The 13097-nt window shown below is 38.6% G+C and overlaps 1 protein-coding gene across 3 annotated transcripts in view; it reads left to right on the top strand.

Annotated features, from left to right (window-relative positions):
- LOC122555819 (ubl carboxyl-terminal hydrolase 18-like) overlaps positions 1 to 9889 on the top strand; it is a 41307-nt gene extending 31418 nt beyond the window's left edge. For all 3 annotated transcript variants that reach the window (XM_043701993.2, XM_043701992.2, XM_087993714.1), the window contains exons 9-12: positions 461 to 583; positions 1899 to 1924; positions 3386 to 3431; positions 9096 to 9889. In XM_043701993.2, the coding sequence (XP_043557928.2) occupies positions 461 to 583; positions 1899 to 1924; positions 3386 to 3431; positions 9096 to 9191 (291 nt within the window). In that variant the 3' untranslated portion in view covers positions 9192 to 9889. The remainder of the gene's footprint in view (positions 1 to 460; positions 584 to 1898; positions 1925 to 3385; positions 3432 to 9095) is intronic.
- Positions 9890 to 13097: the final 3208 nt, after the last annotated feature.

Here is a 13097-nt window from a genome sequence, read left to right as displayed (position 1 = left end):
ACATGTGATGTGAAAATTGACATTTGTCTATATTTCAACTTGTATTTCTATAGTGCCTCTAACATAATAAATTTAACGTGAAATTGTGTTCATTTTGAAGGATCAAAACAGAAAATGTATAGATCCTGAAATCAAAGCACGATATACTGGAGATATTCAACAGTTAGTCAGTTGAAAGGACTCACCTCAGGTTTTATCCTTCATTAGAGACCTGGAGTATCTTTCTGAAATGACCATCCCCTCCTTTGATAGCATTGGGACACTCCATCTTTCGATGTTGGCATTCCTGCTCCAATGCTTCGTTGGTTCTATTTGCATGCCTGTCAATGTCCTGTCCTCTTGTAGTTGTGCTATGACAAAAATCAGTCACCGCAGGAAAAGTTGAAGTTGTATGTAAGAGAATCAATATTACTACAGGGAAAGAAATCATCTCTTGCTGTTTCATTTCTCTTCATCTTAGGAGGAAAAGTATGAGCTGTTTGCAATATGGCACCACGTTGGGGAATATGAGTGTGGCCACTACTATGCTGAAATCAAATGTGGAAATTGTTGGTATATCTTCAATGATGAAAAGATTGATAAGGTAACAGCAATCAGTAAAATATAAGTTTATTTTGGTAAAAAGGTGAAAATAAGTGCGGAGTGAGTTTTGTGCTCATAAAACGAGCCAGTCTGGAAATCTGTATTTTTTAACCACACATTCTTCAACTCAATTGCTGATTACCATAATTGGAATCTTGCTGGAACAGACACTTACAAATGTAATAATTAAGCACTGATTATAGGCAATTTTTATGAAGCTCCAGACAGTTATTTCCATTAAAGATGTGGCATGTACTACTGATGCTTGATGGTAGGTTTCTGGCTGAGGCCTAGGGAGGACCCAGTACTTCTTAAACCTAGCAATGGAAGTCCAGGTGAAGAAGCTCTAGAGTGAGAAACATGACTTGTACCCAGAAGAAAGAATACCACTTCCTCCCTGTCCTTCTCTTCTACAGAACCTTGAACTGTTAAGACTGGTATCCTCATGTCCTCCTCCAGTTCATCCAGCAGGATCAAGGGGGACACTCGCAAAATGCCCATTACGAACATGCCCTGGGGTGGCAGAGCACGTATTTGTCTTAGGTGAAGTCCCCAGGAATACATTTCAATAATGTGAATATGGTTTTTGACAAAGATCCTCTTCAAATCTGAATACAATAACAAAATGACTAGATGGTACTTAACTGGCATATGAAGCAAATACTTGGTTCATACAGTTGTGTAATGCAATATTTATTTGAAGTAGTCATCTAATGTTTTATGAGGTTTGTTTCACATTCCTGTAAATAAAGTTCCTGTTGAATTGCACAATGGAAACATATTGTGACCCAGTCCATCTCCAGATCCACCTACATGCCCCAACTACACCCCACACTTAAATATAGTTCTACTTTTATGCAACTTTGTTAGTAGCATTAACAACCCAACTCTGTGGGCATCTCTGCCTTAACAGAAGTCCTTGTGAAAACTAAAGTGGAAAATCAACAACTACATATTTGCCAATTTTGTTATTCTTAATATGGGAATAGTAAATATTTATCGACATTGGCAGTATTAGTATTTAGAAACTTGAATGGAAGTTATCAAATATGCACTGAAATAGACAAATAAATCCCTTATAAACTTGTAAACTCATGTTACCTCATAAACGTATTATTGCTAGTTTCTATTTAATGTTCTGCTAAAGTGGAGGTGTTTATGCACCCAATGTACCCTATACACTCTAAATGTACCATTGATTAACTTTCAGTTTTAGGTATTATCATAATAGTTTTGATGTATCCAATTCTTGAACTCTTGTACTTTAATTTTGTTTTTGGTCTCCTTTTGTGTGGCTCCTGTGAATGTCGTTTTAGCAAAAGAAGAAGGAAAATTCTTTCAGGTAGATATCAAGTTTATTTAATACTCAATCCAAGCTGCAAGCATTTGTTTGCTTTGAGAAAAGTAAGGCTATGAGTGACTTCAACGAGCTATTTAAAATCCTTTTAGATGCTAAATTGGATAGCCCCCAAATTAGAGTTCAGCATCATTATGGCCAATTAAACTCTGTCCCGAAGCAAACAAATTTTCTGCTCCTTGATAATTATAAAAATGCTGGCATGCAGCCGAATGCTCAACACATTGTTGAATGGCTGCATGTGTCAATGGGGGTGTTCGATTCGAGTGAAGTACCATTTAAAGTTAATTTATGCTGCTTAAAATTGGCTTGCTGCAGTAAAAGGGGAGGTGCCTTCTGGGTAAAACATTTTAAATAAGACGGAAAAATCATGGCTCTATTTTTCTGAGAGCGGCAATCACTAATGCTGCTTTGCTGTTTCCGCATTGACCTGTTTTACTCTGCATCTGTCCCACAATTTCCGGCTTCAGCTTGCAATACTGAGATCCCAGAAATGTGCAGCATATCTTTAACCCAGCTGAATCTTCGCAATAAAGGACAGGTTGGGGAGCCCAGGCAATGTCTCTTTTTTTAACAGCACTATCCCCTACCAATTGCACTATCATCATATCGTTCCAATCACTTCTCGAGTGCAGCACAAAATCCTATAAGTATTTAACAAAAGCACTCAGATCCTGCAAACACCAAGTCAGTCCAAAAACTCAGCATAAAAACTGTAGAAATTAAGAAGCAGTTAATCTACTTGAGGTGCCAGAGGAAGAGGTGGAGGCTAGTACAATTGCAGTGTTTAAAAGGCATCTGGATGGGTATATGAATAGGAAGGGCTTAGCGGGAATTGAGCCAGGTGGTGGCAAATGGGACTAGAATAGATCAGGATATCTGGTCCGTATGGATGAGTTGGAACAAAGGGAACAAAGATGCTGTACATCTCTATGACTCTATAACTCAAAGTTGTTGATGATCCCTTTAAATAGAAGTAGTGGGGACTTAATAGTGCTGCTGAATGTTTGTGTTTAAAATAAGTTGTTAACTATTATGAGACTCCAAAAATAGCAGATCAGTTGTCAAATCAATATTAGTTGTTGACTGGCATCACAATCTGCCATGTCTGCATCCTTCTTGCCCATTCACATTGACCGATGCTAATGTTCTCACCAAGTTGCTGGATGAAAACAGCAGGGTTTTTTTTTTGCATCTAAACGGTCACCTAAACTGAATTTTGGAGCCATAATGTTGTGCAGTAGGTAAATTGTGCAAAAATTGTTTGTGATGTGATTCCGCGTAAGAGAAATTACAAAGTATTTAAATCGGCTTTGAAAAATTAGGTTGATAGGCCAAGACATTGGAACTTTGCAGAATTTGATGTGAAGAATGCAAAATCGTATGTATTATTACAAATCATAAGAAATGTTTTCTGTATTAAGTTAATTGTTTAATATTTTGCAGGTCAAAAACAGCCTACCTGATTATGTACAGAAGACAAAATAGTGAGGTACAGTAATTTGTACAAATAAAATGAGTAATCTTAATAAATGGCTAAATAATAAAATACCACATTGTGCTGTACTTAAGAGATAAAATTTATATTTTTTTTATTTTATCACATTAAAACTTTCTGCACCATTCCATCTCATGTTGGCCTTGTTCTTCTAAGTGGGAGAGGTCACAGGTTTGGAAGGTTTTGTCACCCAGGAGCCTGGGTGATTTTCTGCAGTGCATCTTGAAGATAGATGGTAAGCGTTGCTGTATCAGCGGTGGAGAGAGTGAATGATGAAGGTGGTGAATGGGTGCTAATTAGATAGGCTGGATGGTGTCAATGTTCTTGCGTGTTGTTGTGGTAAGTGGAAAGTATCTTATGACACTCCTGATTTGTGCCTTATAGAATGGTGGCCAGGCTGAGGAGTCAGGAGAGGTTATTGTAAAATTCCCAGCATCTGACCTGTTCTTATCCCAGCAATATTTATTGGATTGTCTAGTTTAGTTTGCCATTGATGGTAATCCTCAAGTTGTTGATAGTGGGGATTTATGCAATCAAAATGCCATTGAAAATCAAATGGAGATGGATAGATTCTATCTTGCTGGAGATGGCCATTATTTGAAATGAATACTACTTAACAGTCCAAGCTTGTATAGTGTCTAACTCTTACGCAAATGGACATGGCCTGCTTCAGTATCTGAGGATTCATGAATATAGCATAGGACAACCATCAGTAGACATCTCACTTATGACCTTATGGTGGACAGAATATTGAAGCAGCTGAAGATGTTTGGGTCTAGAACATTACCCTGAAGAACTCTTGCAGGCATATCCTGGGACTGAGATGATTGATTCTCAACAACCAAATTGATCTGGATTTGTGCTTGCTTGTGCAGTGATTGTAATGAGGTCAGCCAACTGGGCCTCATAGAGTGAGTTCCCTGATTGGACCAGGTGAATAGTCCCAATCAGGGAGCCCTGGCTGATAGATAACAAGAAGAGTTTCTGAGATTCTGGCACTCTGATACCTGACTCTGAAGGTAAAGCCAAGGCCTCTTCAAACATAAATAAACGGTGACTTGGTGATAGGATATCATCCTCTTTGGAGTTATTTCAATTTGATCCAATGGAAAGATTTCATCTTTATTCCAGTTAACTTTAGTTTTATAGGGGTCCTTGTTGCGACGTTCAGTCAAATGCTGCCTGATATCAAGGGCAGTCATTGTCACCTCCCCTGCTGAATTTACGTCTTCCTTTTTTCCCTCTGTATTGACCATGAACTAAGTGAGAAGCTGAATGGTTCTGATGGATCCCAAACTGAGAGTCAGTGAGCAGGTTATTGCTGGATATATGCTGTTTGATAGCACTATTAACATCCCTTACCATCACTTTATCAATGACTGAGATAAATTGATACATTAGTAATCGACTGGGTTGGACTCGTCCCTACTTTTTGGGGTCAGGACAGACCTGGGAAGGCTCCACGTTGTTGAGGAGATATCTATGCTGTAATTGTGTGGAATAGCTTGGCAAAGTGTGTGGCCAGGGTCTAGAGCCTGTATCTCCAATACTATTGTCAAAATGTTATCTGAGCCCATACACTTTGCAATATTCAGTGCCTTCATTGGTTTATTGATCTTCACTTGGAATGAATCTAATTGGTTAAATATGATTCAAGATAGGATACACCAAATTACCGAGTGAGGATGGATGAACAATCTCCCCTTCTTTATTCACCTTATTCCATTAGTTAATTGCACCACGATTAATGTAAAAATGGATCCCTTTCCTTGTGGATGCCTTTCTCCAACACCGATGTGACTGATGTTTTTAACGGAGACCATTTTAAAAGGTTTTCTTCATTAACAAACCGAGTTTATTAATTTCTAAATGTGAGAAGGATTAGTAACAGCATACACACACACACTACAAACACACACTACAAACACACACACACACTACAAACAGAAGTGATTTCAAAAGAATATACATTAAAAAAAGGATATTCAGATAAGTCTCATAATTGTTCATGAAGAATGAACACTTGCAATAGAGGTTATTGGTCATGTTTGTGTTGGTAACTGAACAGTTGGTTTCACAATCCTTAGTTTTGCAGATTGATTTTGATTCTGTGGTTCTGATTTCCTGCGATTGAATTCCAGAATTCAGGATAAGTGATATTTCATTTATTATCCTATTTTCTTTTTAACTGGCTTGCAGCACTTGAAGTGATAAACAGTCGTTCCCTGTAGTATTGGGTTAACTTCTCTGACTGTGATCATCACAACATGCTAAACCTTGAATCCAGACTGGTACACATCAAAGCATTCAGTCACACTAGTACCCTCCAATAGAGTTGAAAATGGCATTTTAACCCCTGACCTTGCATTGTTTTCAATATGTCTGCAGTTTGGGACACAATCCATCAGGAGAGGCTTTCCGTTGAGCATGGGAATGTCAGACCTCCATTATCTTTATCATCACAGACATCACAATTCAACCCTTTTGAAGTTACCTCTTCCCTTTTGAATATATTGTTCTTCATAGTTCTTTTCCTATCCATACATGTGAAATTCTGAGTGTCTGTCTCTCTAGAAGGCCAATTAATTTACATCTGCAACCATTTTTGGCTGAGTAATGTCCTTTGGAATCACAAGTTAAAAATATCCACAGTAATTCAGGGCTCTGACCCATTGGCAGAACACCTATTTTTGACTGATGTCATAAGACTTAATGGCCTGGAGTCAACATTGAGGTCGACTAAAGGTAACTCCCTCCTGACAGTTTATGACTTTACTGCTTTCTCTATCCTACTGGCGGAACAGGGCTAGCTTTTGATTCAAGATTTATATATTATTAACATTTCAATTCCACCAGTTGTCTTGGTAGGATTTGAATCCCACTTAAAGGGCATTAGTCTGGGTCTATAGAGAATCTGAACAGTAACTTTACTACAATGCCACCAATGTCTCAATAACTCCAAGCTGTGGTGTAGGATAGACTGAGTTAACTTCTTAAATTGCAGCTGAAATAGCTGTTAATAACCCTTTGTAAGTTGGATTTATTGCTAATCAATGGTAAAATTTGATGGAGAATGTGCACTAAGAATTTCTAAGAATCGATTGGAAGTCTGGGTCGAAGAGATTTGCTAATGTAGCTGGGGAAGGGTTGAATTAGATTACCAGGAGGATGGATGCCTGAGAGGGAGCTCAGATTCGAAGGAAGAAAAACTCAGGATGTGCGATCAGTAGCCATGGAGCATGCCCTGAGGTGTTGGTGCTTGGTGTACAACATAAAGTCCAACGTAAAGATGTTTAGCACCCAAACAGACATGTCAGTCCAACTTATCAACCAGATATCCTAAATCAATATTGGCTAGAATTTGGTCCATATCCCTCAACCCTTCCTATTCATATACCCATCCAGATGCTTTTAAAATATTATAATTGTATGAGCCTCCATCACTTCCTTTGGCAGTTCATTCCATACACACACCACATTCTGTGTGAAAAAGTTGCCCTTTAGGTCCTTTTAAATTTTTTGCTTCTCACCTTAAGCCTATGCCCTCTCGATTTGATGTCCGCTACCCTGAGGAAAATACTTTGATTATTCACCCTATCTATACCTCTCATGACTTTATAAATCTCAAAAATGTTCCTGCCTCCAGGGAAAACAGCCCCAGCCTATTCAGCCTCTCCCTTTAGCTCAAGCCCTCCAACCCTGGCAACATCCTTATAAATCTTTTCTGAACCCTTTTAAGTTTAACAAGATCTTTTCTGTAGCAAGGAGACCAGAACTGAATACAGTATTACAAAAGTCTCCGAACCAATGTCCTGTACAGCCAGTATATAACCTCCCAACTCCTATAATCAATGCACTGACCAATAAAGACAAGCATATCAAATTCCTTCTTCAATATCCTGTCTACCTGTGTCTCAAGGAACTATGAACTTGCACTCCAAGGTCCCTTTATTTGGCAACACTCCCCAGGATCATACCATTAAATATATAAGTCCTGCCCCAATTTGTCCAACCAAAATGTAGCACCTCACATTTTTCTTGATAAAAATCCCTCTGCCACATCTCCAACATGGAGGACCTTCAGATCTGGCGACAAGCTGAAGTCACCAGGTACACAGTTTGACTTCCACGTTAAGAATCTTTGGTATTTAGTTTGTTCACAGCAGATGGTGATGGAATAGGAAGCTGCAAATAATTTTGGCAAGATCTGGAGTTATTAAGATCACCACCAAGCGATGATATCCCTTATTAGTTCACTTGCTGCTGCTGTCTGGAGAGAATCCCTTCAATATTGGGGTTTAAAAATGCAGAGTTGCTCCTGACACTGAGAAAAGCCTCGCTGGGTGTCTCAGGTGATTCTGCCACCTTACTTGACATAGCCCATGTCATTCAGACCTGGAAAAGATTCTACACAATCTATTATATTGTGTTCACTCATCAGTAAATGTACTTAAAAGCTAGATTATTAATTCACCCTTTTCATAACATCATATTACATCTAAAATAGCCTGTCGTCTAGCTGGCACCTCAACATGCTGCTCAAGAAAACCTTCACTAACGTACTTCAGAAACTCATCTTCCACAGCTTTAGTGCTCAATCTCTTTAACCAATTTATATGCAGATTGGAGTAACCATGATTACTGTGTTGCCCAGGCTACATGTTTCTCTCATCTTTTAATTCATACTATGCCTCCAAACCATCACTCTTATTTGGTAGCCTATAAATAACTTCCACCAATGTCTGCTACCTTCGAGCAAACAAGTTCTACATGCTTTTCTTCCAATCCATTAATCCTCATTTAAAATCCTGATGCCATCTTGTTTGAAGACTGTGACTCTACCTCCTTTTTCCACGTGTCTATCCTTCATGAATGTTGAATATCCTTGGCTATTCAGTTCCTAGCCTGATCACCGTGCAGCCATATTTCTGTAATGGAAATTATATCATAACCATTTTCCTCTATTTGTGACATTAGATCATCTCTCTCGATGGGTGAGAGGAGGTTTGTTTGGAGTATAAAAGTGGAGAACCATTTGGAACAATTCCCCATTGGTTTGTTTCTGCATCACAATTTCTTTGTAATACATTCTTTGCAAAGTATTTCTTTTCTTCTGTGACCAATAACCAAGGTGTTATGGTTTTAGCTGGTTGTGTTTCCAGTGCTACCTTTCAGATGATTATTACCTTTACTGTTGCTAAGTGCTGCTTTGGTTTTCATTTTAGTGGTTTATCAGCAATGAGCAATATCTCAGTTAACCACTTTCCACAAAGCTTTGAGAATTCAGACTCCAATTTGTTTCAAATGTCTTTGACAAAAGCAAGGGAACTTTCAAAGTATATTGTTGATGTGGAGGACTGTTAGTTTTTCACATGACAAAAAAAGATATAATGCTTCTGTTCCTGCCCCTGTTCATAACTCCTTCCATTTGCTCTCAGCTAACCTACTATCCCTTGTCAGAATTGAAAATTCTCTAGTGATTGTTTTTACAATAATATTAAAAAAACAGCTCAAGGTTTTGGAATGAAGTTTCCACGTAACACAAAAGCTGACCTTGCCGTGGACTGCGAATCATAGATCTTATGAAAGTTTTGCCTGTAAAATGAATTAGGTGAAACATTTACTTAGCAATGATCTTTATTTCCTTTATTCCCTTAGAAGCAAGATAACAATTCTCAGAACTGTCCACGTATTTTGGGAGCAGATGCTGGTTACCGTCAACAGCACATAAACCAGTACTCTTTGGAGAGCTAAATAAATACATCTGGCAATTTTATCTAAAATGTTGGAAGCAGTCAAGGTCCACAGAAGAAAAACTTCACATTTCACCAATCATTGTCTGGAATGCCTCAGTGATTGTATGTTGAGACTTTGAGTTGTAATATTGTGTGTGCCTTATGTATGGCCACTGATGGAATTGAGTTTACATACAGGTAGTTGTACCCACTTGTTATCATGTAACATATTTGCTATATTCAACCCACTTTAACTGCATAAATAATGTTCATTAACTGTTCTTAATAGAAAACAGAAGTATTTCTGTGGGACATTAATAGTAAGACACAGTTTAAGGCTACTTTCGAAGTAACATATTGATTTACATGAAAAGTTTTTATTTTAAAAGGAACAAGTAACAGGTTAAGTTTTTTGATTTATTATTTTCATTATTCCATAATTGAGTAGTACTTATATATATTTGTCACATTGTGATTCAGGTTACTCTACTTTTCCTGATATACCTGTATATTTTAAAACAGAACATTTTACACCAGCAACAAGAACCAGCAAATACAACCATTTTACACCAGCAACCAGCTGTTACACCAGCAACAAGAAACAACCATGAAATAAATTTGTAACAGTGTCAGTTATGTGAAAATTACAATAGACCTTCAGATTGGTGTGTTTTGTTTTTAGTTTGCCTTTTTATAAAAGCTGAAATTAAAATAAAAGTGTGAAGACGAGTGTTATTGAGAGCTGTAGTAGAAATGGTATTCTCTGCAAAAGCTTAAACTTGCATACATTTAATAGGGTCTCTAATTCAATTTACATTGCTATGCTGGAATCCTCAAAGAGGTAATGACAGATTTATTTTTAGAGATTATGACTTACAGCTCAGAAACTTGATCCAAATGCTGGGATGCACCTGATGGGACCCCATTACTAATTTCAGCTGAGTATCGAGGGTTAAGCAGAAGTGTCCCCACCTCAAAGCCACATTTCAGGTGCCCACTGAAAAGGGAAGTATTCACAGACCTGGTAAATTAAGTCATAAACTAAGATGACTCTTTTTAAACTAATTAAAATCTACTAATAAGTTTAAAGTTCACATCTGGCTTTCTCCCTGCTATTTATAATTTGCACTTATAACATATCCTTCCAGGACTTTTTACAGTGAAAGTTATGGACATCAAGCTGAAAGTTAGTGTGGGAGATGATGACCTAGTGGTAATATCACTGAGCGGTGAGCCAGAGGCTATGGGACATGAGTTCAAATCATAGCATACTAGCTGGTGGAATCTCAATTCAGTTTATAAATGGGAAATTATAAAATAGTCTCATGTTATATGACACAACCCTGTCTGCTAGATCTAAAAGGGTCCAATGTTGGACTGTCGTAGATTCAGGATAGATGCATTCGGCCAAGCTCTGCAGTCTAACATGGGAAATCCATTTGGTGTAGGTGCAACCGTTTATTTGGGGGGGGGGGGGGAGGAGGCAATTCTGAATCATTTGCAGGGATTGTGGAGGGTATGGGATAGTTTTACCCTCCAATGCTAAAGGATTCCTTACAATGAAGCCTGCAATTTGTTCATGTATTTCCTCTGAAATCTTTCCCTGCCAGAGGAACTCTCTGGCTATAGTCATGCCTGGTACAAAGGAAGGTGGCAGAGGTTGTTGAGGTTCAGTCATCTCAGCAGAGGGCATTATTGCAGGAGTTCCTCAGAGTAGTGTCCTAGGCTGAACGATTTTCAGATGCTTTTAAATGCCATCCTTCGATGATGAGGAAGGCTGTTCAATGATGACTTCGTTATATTCAGCACCATTTGTGAATATGCAGATACTGAAGCAATTTGTGTCCATTTCAGGAAGAATTGGGCAATCTCCAGGTATTTGCCAATGAGCTGTATGTAACACCCTTGCCACAGATGTGCCAGGCAATGATCATCATCGACAAGAGAGAATCAAACAATTGCCTCTTGATATTAAATGGTTTTACAATCTCTGAATCCTCCACTGTTCAATAACCTGTGGTTACCACTGATGAGAAACTGAACTGGACCAACCATATAAGCGAAGCCAATGGTCTAGTAGTATTATCAGTGTGCTGTTAATTCAGAGATCCAAGTAATGTTCTGGAGTCTCAGGTTTGAACCCCATCAGGGCAGGTGATGGAGTTTCAATTTAATTTTTAAAATATCTAAAATTAAGAGTTAATGATGACTATGAATCTGTTGTCAATTGTCAGAAAAACCCATCTGGTTCGCTAATGTCTTTTAGAGAAGGAAACTACTGTCCTAACCTGGTCTAGTCTACATGTCACTCCAGAGTCAAAATTAGAGTGGGGCTGGAAAAGCATAGCAGATCAGGCAGCATCCGAAGATCAAGAAAATCGATATTTCAGACAAAAGCCCGTCTTCAGGAGTGAACCTCATGCTGTGCTTTTCCAGCACCACTTTAATCTTGACTCTGACCTCCAGCATCTGCAGTCATCACTTTCGCATACATGTGACTCCAGACACACAGCAATGTGATTGATTCATGATGCTCTCTGGGCAATTAGAGATGGGCAATAAATGCTGGCCTAGCCAGCGATGTCCTAATCTGATTAATTAACAACAAAAAAAACTGTGGGGTATCAGGGTAGGTCAGAGATTGGCATTATGTGGGGGGTAAACCTTCTCTTGAATCTTCAAGGCAGTCAAAATGTTTCATTTTTTGTGGATGGGAGTGCTATTCTCAACAAAGTACAGTCTACTTTATTATTTATTGTGATCTGCTAATGTGGACTATGATAAAGTAAAGTCTACCTAAAAATAGGTGTTAGAACAGATAAAGGATGATAGGTGGAAATAGGCCTTATGTTAGCATAAGCAGTCTGATGGGTCGTGGGTGATTGATGGTTGGGCACAGAGTGATGTGGAAGGAATGAGTGGCCAGAGGGAATGTGTGAGTCCAGTGTGTGAGGAGTGAGAGCTGGGATGGGGTGTTTTTGGTGTCATATTTTAAAAATGAACTTCAAAACATTGCCAGAGGTAGGTATGTGCCCAATCTACAGCCCTCAGCCTCCACTCTTATTCTGCGATTGCCTCCTCCATTCTCCATGGAATCCCACCACTCCAGAATGAAAATCCAGCATTCCAGGCTATGTTTAGCTGGTTGGGTTTGTGGAGCCAGGAAAAGGCCCATTTCCCTGCATCTAACGTAGGGGCAGAAGCCTCAGCCATAATTTTTTTTTTCTTTTGGTGATCCATTCTCTTCAGCCACATAGTACAGCAATGCTTCCAACAATGGAACTAAGCTGAAATGTTGAGGTTACAAGGGAACAATAGTCAATTTGAAGTTCCATGCGCATTCAGACAGATATAATCTCATTACAACATTTGCCCTGTTTTTCCAACACCCCCCCCCATCACTGCTTTTACAGATCTCTCACCTGCCCCCATTTTCAAATGTGTTGCCCTCCATAAGTGGCCCCCAAATCACCACCACCTTACAGTTCTCATTGAGGAGTTACAACATTTTTCAAATACGTGAAATAAGGTTGCTATAGTTAAAAGGATGGGAAATGCTGCACTAGAAGCATCAGATAGATCTGTTGATCACACATAAAGCATTTGAACTTAGGTTATCCAACATATTTACTCTAAGGATTTCCATCTTTGGGCCAATATCAAATTTTCATATTTCTAATGCAATCAAGATTCAAGATTGATTCAAGCAGGCAGCTCATCACCAATTTCTCAAGGGCAACTAGGGACAGACAATAAACTCTGTCCCAACCAATCTTACATGAGTGAATCTGTATATTCAGTTTCTTAAATGAGATGACCATTTCAACATGTCATTGAAGAAAAAATGCCAACGTTGTTGCTGTCCCTCACCTGGAGGTTCCAGAAAAACTGGTTGATATTCTGATTAAAAACAAGGTTTACTTCT

This window comes from Chiloscyllium plagiosum, unplaced genomic scaffold (assembly GCF_037043375.1).
Source record: "Chiloscyllium plagiosum isolate Xiang-an unplaced genomic scaffold, Cpla_swu_hap1 HiC_scaffold_13, whole genome shotgun sequence".
Taxonomy (NCBI): domain Eukaryota; kingdom Metazoa; phylum Chordata; class Chondrichthyes; order Orectolobiformes; family Hemiscylliidae; genus Chiloscyllium; species Chiloscyllium plagiosum.
Note: the sequence above shows the minus strand (reverse complement) of the source record. Positions and strands in the feature narration are given on the sequence as shown.